Genomic DNA, 18,753 nt, shown 5'->3' with positions numbered 1-18,753 from the left:
ACTCATTCTCTGTATGTACTCTCTCCACTGCTCCACGTTGCCAGAGCTCTGCCTCAGGCATTTCTTTGCCAGTTTCTTGGCCATGGAAGTTTTTGGGGAAACTGTGACAGCTGAGGAACTGAGTGTATACTTCTCCAAATACCCAATAATCTATCAACTTGTTATCAGTTACCATTCTTATGTAATTATGTATTGACGACATTCTTTAACACACCATGGTGGCACTTTTGTGTAGCTGCACAAACTTTTTGACATTGGTGTCAACTTTTTGACAGCCGTTGTAGAGGATTTCTTTTATCAAATGAGACACAGTTGCTTAATTGGCAGCAACAAGAGCAGAGCTGTCAGTATGAGTGACTAGGTGACTCTCTGGCTACCCAGTTTTCTGAGCAAACGTGTGACTCAGACAGTGTGCACATATGTGTCTCCGCCATTACAAAGCTACCGAGTCACCATAGCTGGGACCTGCAAAGAGATGATGCACTTAACTGGCATCTCGGACTCTCATGACACAAATAGCCCTGAGAGACTCACCCTTTACCGAGGACTGTTCAACCTAGCAAGCACCAGCCTTTTTTTCACCAAAACTTCAACTTTTAATGGTGTGCTTGTTATCCCAGATGTGTCATTAGTGACAGAAGTAGTGAAGGTGCAGCATTCAGTTAGCAGTAGATCATCACATTTAATATTGGCAGCCTTTCACTGAGAAAAGTTTTACCGACAAGTTCAGCTTCGGGAGGTCAAATACACAAGCTTTTTAGACACGCGTTGGGTTTTTGCTATTTAACATACACAGACAGAGAAACCTCTACAACCAATTACACGTATGACCATTTCTTGGAATTATTTTTCAGCTACAGCACAGCAGTTAAATGCCTTATTTAGAATCATTTTGATTTGGAGCTACATTAATAATATAAACCTGATGAAATATTTCACATCTGGAGATGCATAGACCAGCAGACATGCATCTACCAGCGTGTCAACTCTCATCCCGCCTCCATCCTTCAGTAACATGTTTGTGTTCTGTTTCTCATCATCGAGACATCTCTGTAGACTCTGTGACCGTCTGGCTTCATGTTACTTTGCTGGTTCTTTGATGGGTTTTTTTCTGTTCTTCTCCCCTCTCAAGAGGATGAACAAGGCAGCTACAGTTTCCCAGTGACTTACGTCTCCCCAGAGCTCAGTCATTACATGATAAACTTATGGTGATTCTTGTTACCCCCCACACACACACACACCTTCAGATGCAGACTCATTATTGATCAAAGGGCTTTACAATTATTGCCTCATCCACTCACACATTCGTCCTCTGATGGTGAAGGTTGCCAAGCAATCATTGAGAGCAGGTGCAGAAATTAGAGGATACTTCAACATGCTCTCTGATGGAGGTGGGGCACCTTCTGATCCCTAGACCACCACTCCACCTCCTGAGCCACGCCGGCCCAGGATGGCAACTCTGCTGCTCCTCCAGCTCCTACTTATTATGATACTGATGCAGTGGCTTGGCTCAGTCCCTCTTTTTCTCTTTCTACTCGTTGATCCTTGCGTGTCATCCCCAGTCATTTGGGAGATGTGCTGGAAAGCGGCCACCTTGTTCATTCCTCAGCTGTTTGAATGCATGTGAAAACTCATCAAATGTGTTTCTTTGTGTGTATGTGTTTGAGAGAGAGAAAATGTGTGTCTGCATGCACAGGGGTTCTTGCTAATGTGTTGCTTGCTTTGTTGCATTCCTGCCCCCCCCCCCCCCATTCCATCTGCCCCCCCCCCCCCCCCCCCCTCCTCTCGCAGGTCTGGCCAGAAGGGTCTCCATCTATCTTGACAGGAGTAAGCAAGGAGGTGAGTGCAGCCATTCTATTCTCCTCTGTCACTCCCAGAACAAGCCTGTCAAACTGAGCAACCAGCAGCTTGCCTTTACTTACCAACACCCCATCCCTCCATCCCATCCCTTCATCCATGCAGTGATGCTCAATCCCGCTATCCCTGATGTCACCTGTAGGTTTAGGAGACTCACTAGGAAGCAAACAGTCACATTACTGTTTGTCTAAAAGGTCCCCTATATCTTATTATTGGCTGTTTGCAAAGGCTTATCCCTTTTAGCTTCTATGGTTACGCCTATCAAGCTTTCAGGCCTTACTCAGCACAAGCAAAGTGATAAATATCAGGTAGCAGATTATCTCCTAAAATATTTCTTTAAAGTTAAAAATTTTATTTTGTTTTTAAATGCTGGATTCAAGTCTTGAGTCCCTGAATTCCAGCAGACATACATGAAACATCATTCATCTAACGTTTTGCCTGTTGAGTCAATGTCAAGAAACCAGTGGCTGTCAGTATTTGAGTTGATCAAAAATAAACTATCTTTGTTTGAATTTCTTGATCTTGTTTCAAAGAAGAACCCTGTCCATTGGATCCTTGCATGATATACATGCTAAAATACTGATGAGCCTTCATGCCTCTGGCCACAGGTCATAATCCTCAACATGTAGAAAGTCCTCATGAATAAAATTCAAATTACTTAGTGGTGTAGTTTTGCTTAATTCCTGTAGTTAGATGGGCTGTAAGAGCTGATGTGAGAAGCAAAGTACGATACGTGTTATTTGTTAGCTGACATACTTTGGTTCGGTTGGACAACAAATGAAGAACCCATAGTGATGTGCTTTGTGGCCTCTGATGTAATTTTATTTCAATATCATAAAGTTATTTAACAATAAATGATGTGATAAGTGATATGATAAATGTATTGCTTTCATTTTTGCTCTTGTGTTTTGGGGTTTTGTTAGTGCAAAGTACATCTCCTATTAGAGCCATGTGCAGGCAGGTGGAGAAATCAATATTCTGCCTGGTGAGCTGCACTCGGTTACACTGCTAAGCTATGACAACTACTGCTTTAGGAGAGATTTAGTGAATGCCCAATTGCAGAACAGATTTGTACGAGGTTATTGGGTGAAATCAACATAAGGAGACAGATGTGTACACTTAGATAAAGACCAAGTAAGTAGTCTCTGCCTTAGTTAAGGCCCAGCTCTGGCAGCCGCTGCCCCATTACTCATCTTCACCTCAAAAACACAAATTTAATCTTGTCCCCAATGTGTCTGTGTTTAATTGGAAGTGTGTCAACACTGTGTGGTTTTTATAGTGCAGGGCCTCCCTATCCTTGTCGCCAGAGGGATCAGCCTGTTAAACTCCAGAGCAACCAGTGAAATTAGGGGACTGTAGCTGGCACAGACTGGAGAAATATTCCCGAGGTTCCAGCCGCATTAGTATGCAAACGCTGTCATTGGGTGAGAATAGTAAAGGAGCACTCTGGGCAAAAACAAGAGAGGAATGGTTTTCCAGGTAAGAGTGAGAGATGTCTTCTGTGCTAAGGTCAGAGAGACGCTTAAAAGAGTTAAATAAATAGTTGGACAGGTAGGGAGATTGATAGCGCAGATGGCTGTGAATCAGATGGGAAATTAGAGTGGAAGTAAAAGCAGAGATGAAGAGAAAATAAATCAAAAAGTTGGAGACGGCACTAAAAGAAGATGATAATGGTGTTTGTTTCAGGCTAGAAGCAATCACACACACAACAAACTACCAGTGCAGATACTCATTACCAGCGTGTGAGTTCTCATCAGCGTTTGTTCAGGTGTCAGAGGGAGTGAAGCACACATTTTACATCTCCAAGTAGATTGAGAGCCAATCTAATTAAAGTCTGAGTCATGTACTGTTAATAAGGTCTCAACTTGTTTCCCCATAATTCTTCATTTACCTCCATCCCCTCTCTCCCATCCTCAGTGCTGCTCATAATTTATTTTAATACTTCTGCCACTGAGGCTACATCTTCACCCACGGCTGTTTGTTTGCATGTTGGTAGGATTAGCAGCTAAACTGGATGGAGGGTTTTACTTTAGCCTGGGCAGAGGTTGCCTCTCTGCGAGTCTGTCATTCACATCATATCCTCCCTCTCCTTTTGGCTACAGAAGTGAAAGTAGGGCAGCCCTTGCCTCTTTGGCTTTGGGACACAGACACTGTACTGCTCAAAATGTCTCTGGTACGATGTTCAGATCAGGGCACTGCTGCATCCGGACCTGAGACCCAGTGATGAGTGGAAGAGATGCCACATGAGCTGCATCTGTTGTTTGCTGCAGGGTCTTTCAGTCTGTGGTTGCTCAGGAGTAAAACCCCCTCTCCCACTGCACACACCCAATTACAAGCAGGTTTTTAAACCATGGTGAACCTGCTTTAAAAAGCTGATTTGGCATAGACAAAGGTTACCTTTGTGTTTGATTTTTCCTGGTGCATCATGTTCAATGTCAGGAGGCAGTATTCATCGTTTGTGGGTGTGAGATTGGAAATGCAGCAGGCGGGCCACATATTGCTGTGTTCACCTGGGTTTTATTTACATCAGTTCCAATTGGAGCTGAATAAATATCTGAGTTTACTACCAGGTCATTTCACCTGGAAGAGAACGCAGATTAAATCTGATCTCACTGCAGAAAAAAGCTGGATCTTAACGGGTGTTTGCAGGTTTTTCGCCCCGTGGGATTTGTCTCTCTTGCCTAATCTGGTGAGGGTTTGTGTACCGAGAGGTGAATAAAATTCCTCTGACACGAGTGTTGAGGACAGTGTGAGCGTAGTCATTGTTCTGTGTATTCATCTGTTGTATAAAGCAGCTTTCTAATGTCTTCTGTGGATCTGATCAGAAATGTCTGAGCAGTAAGAGTTGAACCTTTGAAACAGATGTGAAATTTTTTGGGTTTGTGTTGCACGTTTGATATGGGGAGTTGCATGGCGATGATGGTATTTATCAGATAGGAGTCATGGAGTTGCTTTATGGAAATGATGAGAAATGCTGTTTTGATTTTGATCAGTAGTTCATAATTCTTGTGAGTCTGCATGCATAATGCAGGTAAACAGGTCTTTCAAATCACTCACAGACACAAGATGAGCCTCACCTCCATATTGTTACATAAAGTCATGTTGACATTCAATTAATTTTCAAAGGTCTCCTGAGGAGTTGTCCTTAGTTTGGCTTGAAACACTGCAAATTTTGTTAGCAACTGCTGAAGGTCTCTCTGACTGAGAATTATAAAAATGGTTTGGGGAAATTAGGATTAGTCTCATATCCATTATAATCAGGTCAGCAAGAGTTAATGGCATACAGGTTATGCCTCGTTTCCCAGGGTCTCTGTCAACCAGAGAGGTCGCAGCTTTTTAACCTCTAGAATGTCAGTCGCAGCATCCACGGGCGAGACAAATGTCATGGCAGTTATGTGTCACGCCAGTCAAGAGAGCACCCATAGATAACATCATCTTCCATCAGGGACACATACATGCCTGATAAGTCCTGGGTAATCCTGAAGAGGGTTTATTACTCTAGTCCTGGAGGACCTTATCAAAGCAAACAGGATGAAGGGAAGAGACGGCGAGAACCAAGAAGGTTTAATGAGCTTCAGTGTGTGGGAGAGCTAGTCCATCACAAGAGATAATGGTGCAGAATAAGAATACAGAGGAAGCAGACTTCTCCAGAGAGAAAGGAAATAGTAAAATAAAGATATTTATACAAAGGAATAGATAAATACATCCTATATTAGGGATTGTCTCAGCACACTGGCACAGTAGAGAGATGATCTACCACCACTGCTGAGAGCGGGGATGTTAGTGATGGTTAAACACGTCCCTCCCCTCTCTTTGCCGATTTAAGAAGATAAAGGCTGTCCTTCCAAACAGTCTCGTTACCGTGTCTGATGCCATTATTGGGATGGGGGTGGTGGGGGGGTGGGGTGGGGTGGGATGGTCTCAAGCAGAGAGAAAAGCACAGAGAGGCTATCTATATGTCTTCAATGTAGTAGAAAGGAAGCATTGCCTACCTTCCTCCCTGCTTGCTGCTCCAGCTCTTCCTTCTTACATCTTCATTCTCTCTGTCTGTATTGATTTCCGTGTGGGTAACTAAAGCCCAGTCGGGCCCACAAAGATTCCCTCTAAGGCAGAATTTTCTCTCGTTTTGAGAGGCTGAGTGATGATTGCAAGAGACAAAAACAAAAGGTCAGGTTTGAGGTTGCAAATCTGTGAACTCTGATCCTCTGAACTCCAAGTAACTTTTTTTGATGAGAGTTAGACAGGGTTCCGTCGCCTGAAGTGGTAAAATAAAGAAAATAACAAGGGAAAGATTAAGGTAAGATAGCGGCAGTGGGAAGTGATGGAGGGCCAGAGAGATTGATGAAAGGGGATGAAGGATTAACAGAAATGCTGAAGGAGTTTGCAGCCCAGAAGGAAAATATAATAGACACTTTGTTTGAGGATGTGCACCTTCAACGCTCATGACCATGACTCCCTCACCAGTGACGCTTCCCTGACCGGCCGCCTTGTTTCGTTGCCCAGTCATTCTCTATCTCACCACCAGAGACCCTGGACTCTTTTGTAGTTAATACCTGTTTTGCTTGGAAATGACTTACCGCATGTTGATGTTTGTTTTTCTTCCTGCCTTTGTGTGGTTCCCTACAACTTTTGTTTTCACCTGCATCCTATCAGTTTATTAGATTTTTTTTTTCTCCTGCCGTTTCCCTTTCTGTTGCCAATTCATTTTTGTTTGAACCCGTTCATGTACCTGCCTCTTTTCCCACTGTTTGGAATTCTATTTTAGGTTTGCATTTCTTTAGTAAAGATGTTCTATTTTGGACACACCTTTAACTTGTTCGAGCCTTGGTTCATCTTCTTTCATTAATTATTTCTGATGTGTTCCCTGACTGCCTCTGAGTCTGCAGTACAAGCTTGCCGACCGTAGAGCCAGCGGATATAGCATTCTTTAACAAAGTTTCAAATGGAATGTATGAAATGACAGGTAGACGTTTTGTCCCTGAATAGGAGGAGGCCGTGATACTGTTGATTTAGTTAGACGGAAACTATTGCCACTTCTTCTCTTTCCTCCTCTCAGCCTGTTAAGTGAAGGCGAGGCTCCAGACCGTCTCTCCAGACACAAGGCCTCATCCTCTTTCTCCACTGGCTAGGGCCCTGTTTCTACCAAGTGGTTATCTTGCAGCTTGGGTTTCTCAAGGATTCCTGCCAGCCAGCAGGGTCGAGCAGTGAGGGTACTTGGCCTGGCCATGTACAGTCACCCTTGTGGCAGTCCCAGAAGAATAAATAGACCCTGCATTGACCACCAGCCCCTACAGCCAACTCCTCTGTAGCTGCAGCTTCCAGCCTCATACATGCCTCTGTGGAGGTTTACATCTTTACTTGGGGAACCATCCAGAGCAGCCTCTCCTTCCTCACCAACACTGGTGTCACCCTCCCGAATGGCTGCTCCAACTGTCCCCAGCAGTGGGATCGTCTGTCAGCCCTGCGGTCCAGCTTTCCCCCGGAGCATTTCTGCACATCCACCCTGCCAACATCTACCTCAAATTAGGGATGAGCTGGATACTTGGATGAGCCAAGTATTTAGTATGGACTCTGTGGTTGTGGTGAGGCTGAGTAATAAACAAGTCACAATGTGTCATAAACCGTGCTCAGGTGAAGAAGAAAGAAACTATTTTTTTTTGAGGGGGTAAAGTCCTCATTGGGTTTCTGCGTCTGCTCGCTAGTCTCACACACACACACACATGCAAACACACACAGAGCTACGAAGCACCACCTGCTGCGGCTGCCTCCGTCAACACACAGAAGATGAATGCGTTTCCTTGTTGCCGAGTGGCGACGCATCTTCACTGTGTACAGGATTCAGTTTTCTCATTGCTGTTTGCTCACTTTTTAGGATTTATTCCTCCATTAACCCGCTTCTGTTTGGAAAATGACAACTAAGTAGAGTGCTATAGCTCAACATACCTGAGGCTTAGATACGACAAACGATGAAAGGAGCTCAACTTTTTTTCCTCTCAGTTGAATCTCAGATTGGGTTGCAGATTGATAGAAAAGGAGATTAGCTGCTTTTATTAAAAACAGACGGACACTGTCAGTTCATTTAGACATTGATAAACAAAACCCAGCCGTCATCTGGCCTGCAAAGTAATTAACACACTCCCCTTTTTGTTTTGGTCCTATGCATGTGCACACGCACATACACAGTCTCTTTCTCTCTCTCTCTCTCTCCCTCTCTCATGAAACACTTGTATACTCAGGACAGAGAGTGATACAAAGTGTAATTTGTCTAACAGTGACACTGAACCAGCCATCAGGATTTGCTCTACATTACAAGGTAGTCAGCATCAAGTCAGTGGCAGTAGAAGCTCAAGCTGAGACTGCCCTGTAAATAGTTTAGTCTTCTGAGCAAAAACATTGGTCCAAAGCTTTATCTGATTCTTTCTGTAAATGATTTTGGAATAAATGATAAATATAACAACTTCTGATCAATCCTCATTCGTAGTTTCTTTAAACCAATTCCACAAAACCCACTCACTGTCACGCCAAGCCCCATCCACCTCTGGTTTAAACCCCTCTGAGTACGGATGCAGAAACAGCTCATTTTGGAGGTTGCACACACACAAATGATGGTGTATTTGCTCATCCTATTCGTAATCCACCACACAGCTGCACCCTTTTTTTGACAAAAGCATGGTACGGGTCATGTAGTTCATTACAGCTTGAACCTTTACAAACTTCTGTCAGGGAACAGTCACACATAGACACACATATACACACGCTGTGTATTTTATATACAGTGGCAATCTCATCAAGGGAGGACAACAGGAAAATATAATAAATATGGCTGAAAGAGAATCTAAATCTAATCGAAGGGTTAGCCCCTTATTTTGGAGGGAACACATGCTCTTGTTATGGTGAGCAGGGGAAATCTTCCATTCTCCCCCTGTCTCACTGTAACCCACATTTCGTCATTGCAGAGCTGCCAGCTTCAAAGGGAATGCCTCCTCTTCTCTCGTCGCCTCTGAATTGAACCAGCATCAAACGTGCCCACATGCGACTGCGAACGTGTGGCTGACTGAGCACAGTTCTGTGAAGTGATTTCTCCCTGTGTTCTAGCCATCTGCCTGTGCTCGTTTTACCAGCAGTGTGAAGCCTGAGTGGGCCAGATGACGTCACAGTGGAGGATTTTAAGCTGCCACACGGGGTTTGGGTTTTCCTGACAACAAAGTTGAAGTAGAACAGTAGAAAGCCTGGTAGAGAGGGTTCCTTGGAAGAGGAAACCCACGCTAGGTCACAACTCATGAAAAAGGCAACTGGAGGAGATCACAAATAATGCAAACGACCGCTGCTTGTTTGCAAGGCTGCAAGAAGAGCAATGCAGTCTTTGTCCTCCCGTCTCCTCCTCAACATTGAGTTAAAAGAATCAATTTTTGAGAAAATAATGCAGCCTGTGGATGTCTAAAGCAAGCTGGTGACGGGTTGGTGGAGGTTATTGATTTTGAAAAAACAGGAGGAGGAAGTGACTAAGAGAAAAGGAGGAGGAAATGAAGTGTCGTGATGAGTTTCAAGAGGAGAGTGAAGGATTCTGTTGCCGTAGTTGGGTAAAGGCTTCCTTGGGAAAGAAAGATGATGAGTGTTTTATGGATATATGTGCTGGAGGGCCTGCCTGCCTCCCCGAGAATTCAAACTTCCATTATCAAAACAACATCTGCACTCGTCTCAGCTCTTTTGATCAACAGGTTAAGCATCCAAGCGACCTAGATTTCTTTCTAGTTTTTTGTTAAATGGCTGTCCAAAGATCTTCGTACACATTTGTTGCAATCAAGCGCCATATCACCTTTGATAGCTAATCTATAAGTCTTCAGCTGTAATGTTTAGTTGGTCATGATTATTCAAAGTTATGAGACAAATCTGTGTAATCTCGGACATCAGAGAGCCTCGGGGCAACAGAGTTTGTGAAACAATGCAGGATTCCCCATTTTTGAGGCAAAGTCCCCCCATCTAAGCTCCAGCTGCCAGGCGCCACTGACTGGGCTGATTGTTGAAGTCATGGCCATCATGTGAAGAGTCTTTCTTCCATCGTCACTTTCTCACTTGAATGCCATTGGACTCCTCTGAGCCAGAATTTGCTGACAGACTTATTTCCAGGGTCAGCTTTGGCATCTCCCGGCGGTCCTGGTGACAGGAAGGATGCAAAATGCAATTCTATGTTTCTTTGTTGATGCCTTCAGAAATGTCTTTTCATTGAATACACTTTAACAATCTAGTGTTATTTGGTAAATGTATGTTGTGGTTGAGGATGTTGTGCTGCAGTTTGGTTCTGGTTGGAAAATGAAAACTCAAGTTCGCATATATTCTACAAATAATGGTCTGTCGTTTCATTCATAATGAAAACCGCTGTCAGTTTGGTTTCAACTTACTGAAATCTGTCCAGTAAAATATGTCTATTGATATGTATGTGTGTGTGTGTGTGTGTGTGTGTGTGTGTGTGTGTGTGTGTGCACTAACGCGCTGCACATTATAATTGTATTGCAATCTTCTCTTGCAGGTGCAGGCATGGTGGTGGACTGGGAGCAAGAGACTGGTCTCCTGATGACGTCTGGTGATGTTCGAGTCATTCGGATCTGGGACACTGACAGGGAGATGAAAGTCCAGGTACGCGCACGCGTGTGTGTGTGTGTGTGTCTGTGTGTCGTTGTATTGCAAGTATAGCCGAGAGTTGGTGCTCAGGGGGCTCGTGACTTTAGAATGACACACTCTGGTATTATATGCCAGACTTGCACATGTGTAAAATGTCTTGCTGTGATTACTGATAAATCAAAGTGAGGAACAACCTTTGAGCAGGGGTGGGAAGATTATTGTATCGTAGTGCCAATGCTTGCTGTCTCCTAGATTTCCTTCTGTCGCCATTCTTTTCATCAGTTGATGTTGTGTTGGGTCTTATTTTTGGAGAGGGGGAACCACATTTGGGCTGTAATCTCCCAGTCGACTGGTTGATTTATTCATCAATACGTTCTGGTTCGACCAAAATTCTGATTGGTCGATTTTTTGCCACGTTAATTTCATCAGGAGGAAAGTACCAAGTGCTAATGGGAGTTTTCAAAGCACCCCTGTTTCACAGATAACAATCTATCTTTGAACACCCCCCTTGTTTTGCTATTTTGGACTAGCCCGACCCGCTAGAGATAGACAGACTGAAGAATATTAGAAGGCCAACGTCTGGTGGTTTGATGAATGTATATTTAATTTTGACGGTTTCATATAAAGTCAGTCCTCGTCCACCGTGTCAAAGACATCTGCAGTGTGGCAGCATTTCATGAAAATAGATGATGGAGAAAAAGTCAAATGCAAAGTTTGCAAACAACAGTTTGCATCTCACAGCTCCACTACAAACACGGCGTATCACCTAGAAACGGCAAGCTAACTTGTCCACCTGAGGTTGCCTTGTCAGTTTTGAGTATATGAACAGATCAGAATTGACATTTCAATGTTTTAGTGGAATAATTGTTTTTGTTTTAATTGTAAAAGTTCTTACCGTGGACTTGTCTTTTGTGTTTGAGCGTAAAGTTTTCAGTTAAAAGTATATTTGAGTCTCAGCCGCGATGCCGAGCTCCTCTGTTCAGTCTCGCTCTGTCAGGACAAATGATAGTGTCGGTCAGTTATCATAACGTGACAAAAACAATTGTCTAAATATTCCTCAACAGGTTTTGTGCTGATAGTTGACACAGTAAATTTTTCATATATAAAATTAGTCAATTTTTAGTAGAAATTTGAGGGCTTCAGTCGACCAAGAATTTCTTTGGTTGATTACAGCCCTAGACCACATGTAGAAATACCTCCAGTACTCCTAAGTTGTTCTTGTGAGGACATTGCCAGAAACACTGACGCTGTGATTCATTTTAAGCCAGCATGAAACTTTAACCAGCAAAGAGCTGCCGTGCTAACACTGGCGCAACCCACCTTTGTCAATGTATGAAGGAACAAGCTGGGAAAACCCAAATAATCTGTTGTAGGGTTGTTGTGTCATCGGTATCCGAAAGGTCACGTCACCATGGGGAACCACAGAGACCCATGTAAATGTACTGGCAGACCTGCTGTTACTAGCGTTGCTGACAATTAATTATTATCATATTTGTCACAAACTTGCGTCTTGGTTTTGTGGCTGTCGTTTTGGCCATGTATTAAGTTAAACTTTGTGTACACTGACAAAAAGCCCCACTCATGTTTGTCTATTGTGGTTAAATCGATGGCTGCACGGTGACAGGGAAATATCAGTTTAATTTTCTGCCTCCAGTGTAAATCTCACATAACCTGTAGAAAAGAAACAGGAACTACCAAACATGAACATCTGGTAAGTGTCAGTTCAGCTTGTTCATCAGGTTTGGAGACAGATGTGTTCAGTTTATTTGCCACGTAAGGTTATCCTGATGTTCTGAGGAGGGGAAGAGGAAACACTGACTGAACGCATCACTTGTGTTCCGTCTTTCAAGCCTTTCTTTGTTTTAAATAGAACTTCACTTTTTTGATTGGAGAAATACACAGAATAGCAAAGACGGGGACGTGAAATTTTGGTTGACGAAGGAGGGAGCTTCATGTCGGTCTTTTCTTGCTATCATTTAATGTCATGATACAAATGTTTTCATTTTGCAGACCTACATTCACAGTGTTCAGATTCCCTACATTTTATTAAAGAGGTTATTGCATGGTTAAATCTTTGAATTTCATTAAACTTACCATCAGACACATTTTGGAAGTGGTATCCTGAAAATCTCACTGTGCAAGGCAGCTGGTTTCATGAGATCATGATGTCACAAGATACATTGACAGCTTACTGACAATCAGCCCTGAATATGATTTGATATATGATCTTACTGCCTGGATTCTCTCGTGAGCCTCCTCACCATTGCTATCTCTCCCGTTCGTCTCTCCATTGTGGCCCAGGGCTGCACTCTGTGCCAGTATCGTTAGTGTGGCTCTCTTTTATGTTGTTTGTTTTTCATATCGAGTGGTCCTGGCTGTGCTAATCATTGTCTTGATGGATGATACAAGCGCAAATGGGCCACCCCACCTGGAGCTAAATATTGATGCTGCGTCCAACTTACAATGAGCTTACGGTCAAAAGATCACGATTTATAGTTCCTTGAGGAAGTGAGAGAGAGTTGTGGCAGCAGAGTTACATCTTTTGGTGTCTTACCTGTCTTCCGTCTTTCTCTCTGTGTCCACCAGGACATCCCCACCGGAGCGGACAGTTGCGTGACCAGCCTGTCCTGTGATTCTCAGCGTTCACTCATCGCTGCTGGGCTGGGTGACGGATCTGTACGCGTCTTTGACAGGAGAATGGGACCCAATGAATGGTAAAACACACCGTTTCTCTGCTCTGACCTTATCACATCAAAGAGAAGGGGAAACAGATGATTACCTGCATCTGTTTGTCATCATCTTTATCCATCTACTGTTTAACTCCGTACACTGGCCTAGGTAGAGGTCTGCGCTCTATGGACTGCTCTTCTAGTTCATTTTTAAAATTTCCTTTCCCCTCTTTTCCTGTGTCCTCATTATTTGAGAACATCCACGACCCCATGCAGCAGTTTCTGTGGGGAGTGACTCCTACATGATTGATTTCTCTAATCTATATTTATTGTATATAGCAGCCTGTAAATCTTCCCTTTGGACTTGCCACCTCTTTTAATGGACCCTAGTGGCTCTGAATCCCCCAGTTGGTTAAATATCATTTTAATTTCAGTCCCAAAGGGGAGAAAACAAAGCAGTTAAACGATGAAGTGCCCCATAAATCTTTAAGTAAAGCTAATTTAGTAGTTCCCCCTCAAGCAAAGAGTTCCGTCTTGAAGTTACTGTACTGCTCCCCGGAGATTAGCGCACGACTGTCACATGACCGCATGCATGGTCAGGTTCGGAAACTTCCTGATGACACGTCGACTGTTGTTTCTATCTCACATTGAAGCGGTTGTGTTGGTGTGTCAGTGAGAGAAGTGTTTCTGTCTGTTCTACTTCTAGTTCTCACCACTGGAAGAAAAAGAAACACTTTTTTCAATCTTTCAAACAGACTTAAAGGAAAAACAGTGTGTTGTCAGAAAGCACAGCAAAGCATCAGATGGTGTTATCTGTTAAGGGTAGTTTGTCTCCTTCTGCGCTCAAGCCAGCTCAGTCATGATCACATGGTGCCACCCAGTGTTCACATATTGCTATTACAAATGGAACTATACACTTCTTTGCACATTTCTGTTTTCTTTTTATCTGAGCTTTTTATCTTGTTTCCTAATGATATCAACACCAACACTCGTCTCCAAATATTCAATCAGGCCACAAACTTGAGCTGGTTCATTGGAAACAGATTCAGATGTTTCATTTTTGTTCATTTTTTTCACGCAATAGTTTGGAAATTTCACTTTTTCCTCAAAAACACTGAAAAATTATCCAAAGAAAACTACTGTCCTATCCACTCAAATGTAGCCTGACAATTAATTAGACTGCAGACACTGCATGTATTATTTGACAGTATCATACGCATATGAGTGAATTCACAGGGGAAATACTTGAAGTGGCAGGATGAGTTTGTGTAGGTCAGAGGTCATCAAGCTTCTTGTAATTAAGCCAACAGAGAGGCTAGATTTAGCCAATAACATTCATTGATATGAAATCATATTTGTGCATTTTTTTTTTCATTTGTCTTTTTACCCATATTTAGAGTTAGGAATAGAGCCTGCAGTCTATCTGTGACTTAACAGTAAAACTCTTTAGGAGAGCAGTACTCATTTTCCATCCTATTCTTCGTAAAGGTTATGATTATTTGTTGAAACAAATTTAGAACTTTTGTAAGTATAAAATGTATATATATAAAATAGACGTGTCAGTCGATTAAAAAAATCAATCCGATTAATTGCATGGTTGTCCATAGTTAACTCACGATTGATCACATATTTTTTAATCTGCTCTAAATCTACCTTCAACTGATATTTTTCATTTTTTTAATTAACCAATGTACTGTTCAGAAGTACAAACAAAGGATCCATCCATCCATTTTCTCCCCCTTATCCTGTTAAGGGTCGCGGGGGCTGGAGCCTATCCCAGCGGCTACGGGTGAGAGGTGGGGTTCACCCTGGACAGGTCACCAGTCCATCACAGGGCCAACACATACAGACAGACAACCATTCACACTCACAGTCACACCTACAGTCAATTTAGAGTATCAATCAGCCTCGTCCCCAATTGCATGTCTTTGGACTGTGGGAGGAAGCCGGAGTACTGGAGAGAACCCACACAGGAACAGTGAGAACATGCAGACTCCACACAGCAAGACCCCATGCCCGAGCCATGACTTGAACCTGGAACCTTCTTGCTGTGAGGCGACAGTTCTAACCACTGTACCACTGTGCTGCCCCAAAACAAAAGATGCACAGGGTAAAAAAAAAAAAAAAATTATAAACTCAAGCCCAACAAATATAATAGTAATGATTACTAGTACTAACTGAAGAACTTGAACTATTAAGCCATTAACACAAAAGGATGACCCTTATGCATGTTATCAAACTGTGATGCACAGAATAAATTAAATTAAATAAAAACAATGAATAAAGTGTGCATTAGACAGGGGGCAGTGCAATACAGGACAGGACTCAAATGATATAGTGGGGATATTGCGGGTGGTGGATGCCTCCCATCGTCTCCATCGTGCCAAACAATCCTGCGTGGTTTGTTTTACGCTAGAAGGGAGCGGAGGGCTCTCTGCATCAGCTGTGTGCTTCGCGGACCTGGTTCATGCTCCTGCGTCGCGGCGACGTGGTATCTACGCCGTCGACGCAGACCCCTACGCGGACACTACGCCGTAGCCCAACGTGCACCTCCAAAAAATCCTGACTACGCATCGCGTCGACGCGTCGTGACGTGAACGTCAAGGACTATGATTGGTCCGCTCAGAGGAGGTCGCCGAATGCATGAAGAGGTGGAAGAACCTCCGCGACAAATATGTGTGTCTCCGGAAAAAAATGGCCACAAAAAGTCATGTTCAAAGTTTACAGTTTGATTCATGAAAGTAAACAGTAGTTCAAAGAAAAGCACTGGAAAGCACTTCTGTTGTAAATAGTTTTGTTTTGGAATCTGACAAGAGGCCCCCGAAACCATACAAAGACACCGCCACACCCCCTAGCGGCGTGGCGGTGAATTGCAGAGCAACGCGTTCCCTCGACGCAGAACTTTGAATGCTCGATGACGGCGTAGGGTCTACTTCGCCGTGACGCAGAAGCATAAACCAAGTGACTGCTCCTACTCCGGTGGAGACAAAACTCAGCTTTACGGTGTATGCATGTCACATTTTCCTGTTGAGATTGCCATCTGGCAGGGCTTTGATGTTGAACCGTCCATTTAAAACTGACGTGTTCTTTTCCATGTTCGTCTTCCCTTAACGCTCATCTGCTCTCAGTTTTGTTTTTGTTTTTTTGTTTACAAGCTGCAACCGGCTGCATCTCGCGTGCGTGACAAGTGGTGCATTTACTTCTAGTTTTCCGCGAACTAGGCATGGCCTAAGGGTCAAAAAGCACCGTGCGCGTTAATCACGATAAAAAAAATGATTGGCGATAAAGGGATGTTGGGTTAACTAGTTAATAACACGTTAACAGTGACGCCTATAATATAAAAAACCTTTCTTAGAGGTCACAGTTGAATTTAGATTGGCACAATTTATCTTGTTAGTATAAAATGAGGGAATCTCTGCCTTCCAAATCCACTTCCTGTATGTCCTGGCCATGTGGCTGAATCTTTATGAAGTGACCCATGACCACATGGAATTTGCCATACACAGAGGAGTGATGTGGCCTGATAATCAACATCACTGACTCGTTAAGTAGTTTTATCCCAAAAATACACTTTGGCTAACCATCTTCTTTTCAGAGTTGCGATTGAATTTTGAATTGATTTGCTTCAACACGATGCCTAAAATTTTGACAGCAGTTTTGAATAAATGTTGTGGTTGCGTAGCAAACATAACACTCCATAAACACTTTTGGGTCATCCAACAATAGTACATGAATGTGTCAGAAGCTCGTGTTAACATCACATGTAGTCTAAGTACAGACATGTTTTTCCAAAAAGCAACATATAAGTAAGTTACTCTTACTTTGTGTCTTATTAACTCAATGCTTTTGTTTCTTTGCACTTTTGTTGTGCTTCATATTTGTTTGGATGCAAAACAGCTTAACTCCTTTTCTACAAAAACATGAGTAGGTTAAAACAAAGAACTCCAGAGCTTCCTGGAATCACTCAGAATACAGTATCATAACTCTCAGTTAATTCTTTTTTCACTTTCTGTTTCAATTTTTTTTTTTTTTACCAGTATCATTTGAGTTTGGGATATTTGACGCTCTCACTCCAGCAGCTGTTGTTGTTCCTATAATGAACATAGACCATAGTGATGTGTTAGTCATGACGTGTCCATTGTGCCTCCACAGTCGGGTGATGACGTACAGGGAGCATGGAGCCTGGGTGGTCAAAGCTCATCTACAGAAGGAGACAGACGGACATATTATCAGTGTCAGGTACACATTCTCTCTCTCTCTCTCTCTCTCTCTCTCTCTCTCTCTCTCTCTCTCTCTACTTCTATAAAACATAAATTGTCTTCCGTACTGACTTTGATGTGTCTCCCCAGTGTTAATGGAGATGTTCGCTTCTTTGAACCACGGACGCCGGACTCTGTAAACGTGCTGCAGACAGTGAAGGGGTTAACAGCGCTGGACATCCACCCTCAGGCTAACCTGTTCGCTTGGTGTGTGTGTGTGTGTGTGTGTGTGTCTTTTAGAAGAAGTCATCATGTACTTTTATTCCCCACAGTCAGTTAGACTCATAAGAACACCTGACGTCAATCCTCGAGGCTAAAATGCAGTTACTTGGGATTAATGTTTCTCTGTCTCTTTCATCGTCTGTCATCCAGTGGATCCATGAACCAGTTCATAGCAGTTTATAATGCTAACGGTGACGTGATCAGCAACATCAAGTACTACGATGGCTTTATGGGACAAAGAATCGGCGCCATCAGCTGTTTAGCCTTCCACCCTCATTGGGTAAGATGATAACTTACCACATATTTCATATCCTGACTACCCCCCCCCCCCCGTTTTACCCTTAAATTTTGTGATGGTGGCGTAGTTTAATCCGTGACTGTGAATCATATTTTACTAACAATGTTAATGTGTGAAACTGAAGCAACTAGTAACTGATCCTGATAAATGACTGGAGTAGAATAATATTCCTCTCTGGAGTGTACTTATATTGAATTGTAAAGCAGCATAAAAAATGATTCTCTGGAAAATGGAAATAGGCCCAAAGATTATAGCTACATTTTTCTAGGAATGTATCAAATCTACGTTATGTGAAAGGTTTAACTCATACCAGGGTTCATATACTTTTTTAAAACTATATTTCTATTTCCAAAGTTTTTCCAGGCCTGAAAATTGCTAGTTTCTATTTGAAGCATGGCTCAAGCTGGTGCTTGGTCAGGTGCAAGCGTCATTGCGAATTTCAAGCCAGTGCGAATGATGTTTTCATGCCAAGCACCCTGCCTTTTAACTAGCAAATGAACTGCACTCCGTCCACCATCTGGCACGACCATGGCACACTGCTATTTTGGAGGACTAGAAAAAGTTTGAGCCATAGACCAAGAGGCTGGTATATGGTCAGTGGTGCCATGTATAAAGTGCCATTGAAAGAGCGCATCAATCAGATTATAAGATGCACGGCATTGCAATGTGGTCCTATTGATGCCTAAAAACATGGCTGTGGATGCCTGCTGCTCCCGTATATAAACATAAGGCGTGCTCAAGTACGCCAGTAGCTGGCGTGGCAACATACCAAGCTCTGGCGCAAGCTGGCCTTTCCAGGGAATGACAAGAGGCACTCTGATTGGTTTGA

The 18,753-nt window shown here is 43.0% G+C and overlaps 1 protein-coding gene across 3 annotated transcripts in view; it reads left to right on the top strand.

The window, feature by feature from the left end:
- rptor (regulatory associated protein of MTOR, complex 1) overlaps positions 1-18,753 on the top strand; it is a 197,484-nt gene that overhangs the window by 175,109 nt on the left and 3,622 nt on the right. For 2 of the 3 annotated variants that reach the window (XM_086210613.1, XM_086210612.1), the window contains exons 30-35: positions 1,792-1,839; positions 10,385-10,491; positions 13,063-13,190; positions 17,298-17,384; positions 17,495-17,611; positions 17,777-17,906. In XM_086210613.1, the coding sequence (XP_086066739.1) occupies positions 1,792-1,839; positions 10,385-10,491; positions 13,063-13,190; positions 17,298-17,384; positions 17,495-17,611; positions 17,777-17,906 (617 nt within the window). The remainder of the gene's footprint in view (positions 1-1,791; positions 1,840-10,384; positions 10,492-13,062; positions 13,191-17,297; positions 17,385-17,494; positions 17,612-17,776; positions 17,907-18,753) is intronic. The other variant, XM_086210614.1, reaches the window with a different exon arrangement.

This window comes from Aulostomus chinensis, chromosome 8, assembly GCF_037954235.1.
Source record: "Aulostomus chinensis isolate RoL2024-O1b breed Wild chromosome 8, RoL_Achi_v1.0, whole genome shotgun sequence".
Classification (NCBI taxonomy): domain Eukaryota; kingdom Metazoa; phylum Chordata; class Actinopteri; order Syngnathiformes; family Aulostomidae; genus Aulostomus; species Aulostomus chinensis.
This window is presented reverse-complemented; position numbering and strand designations above follow the sequence as displayed.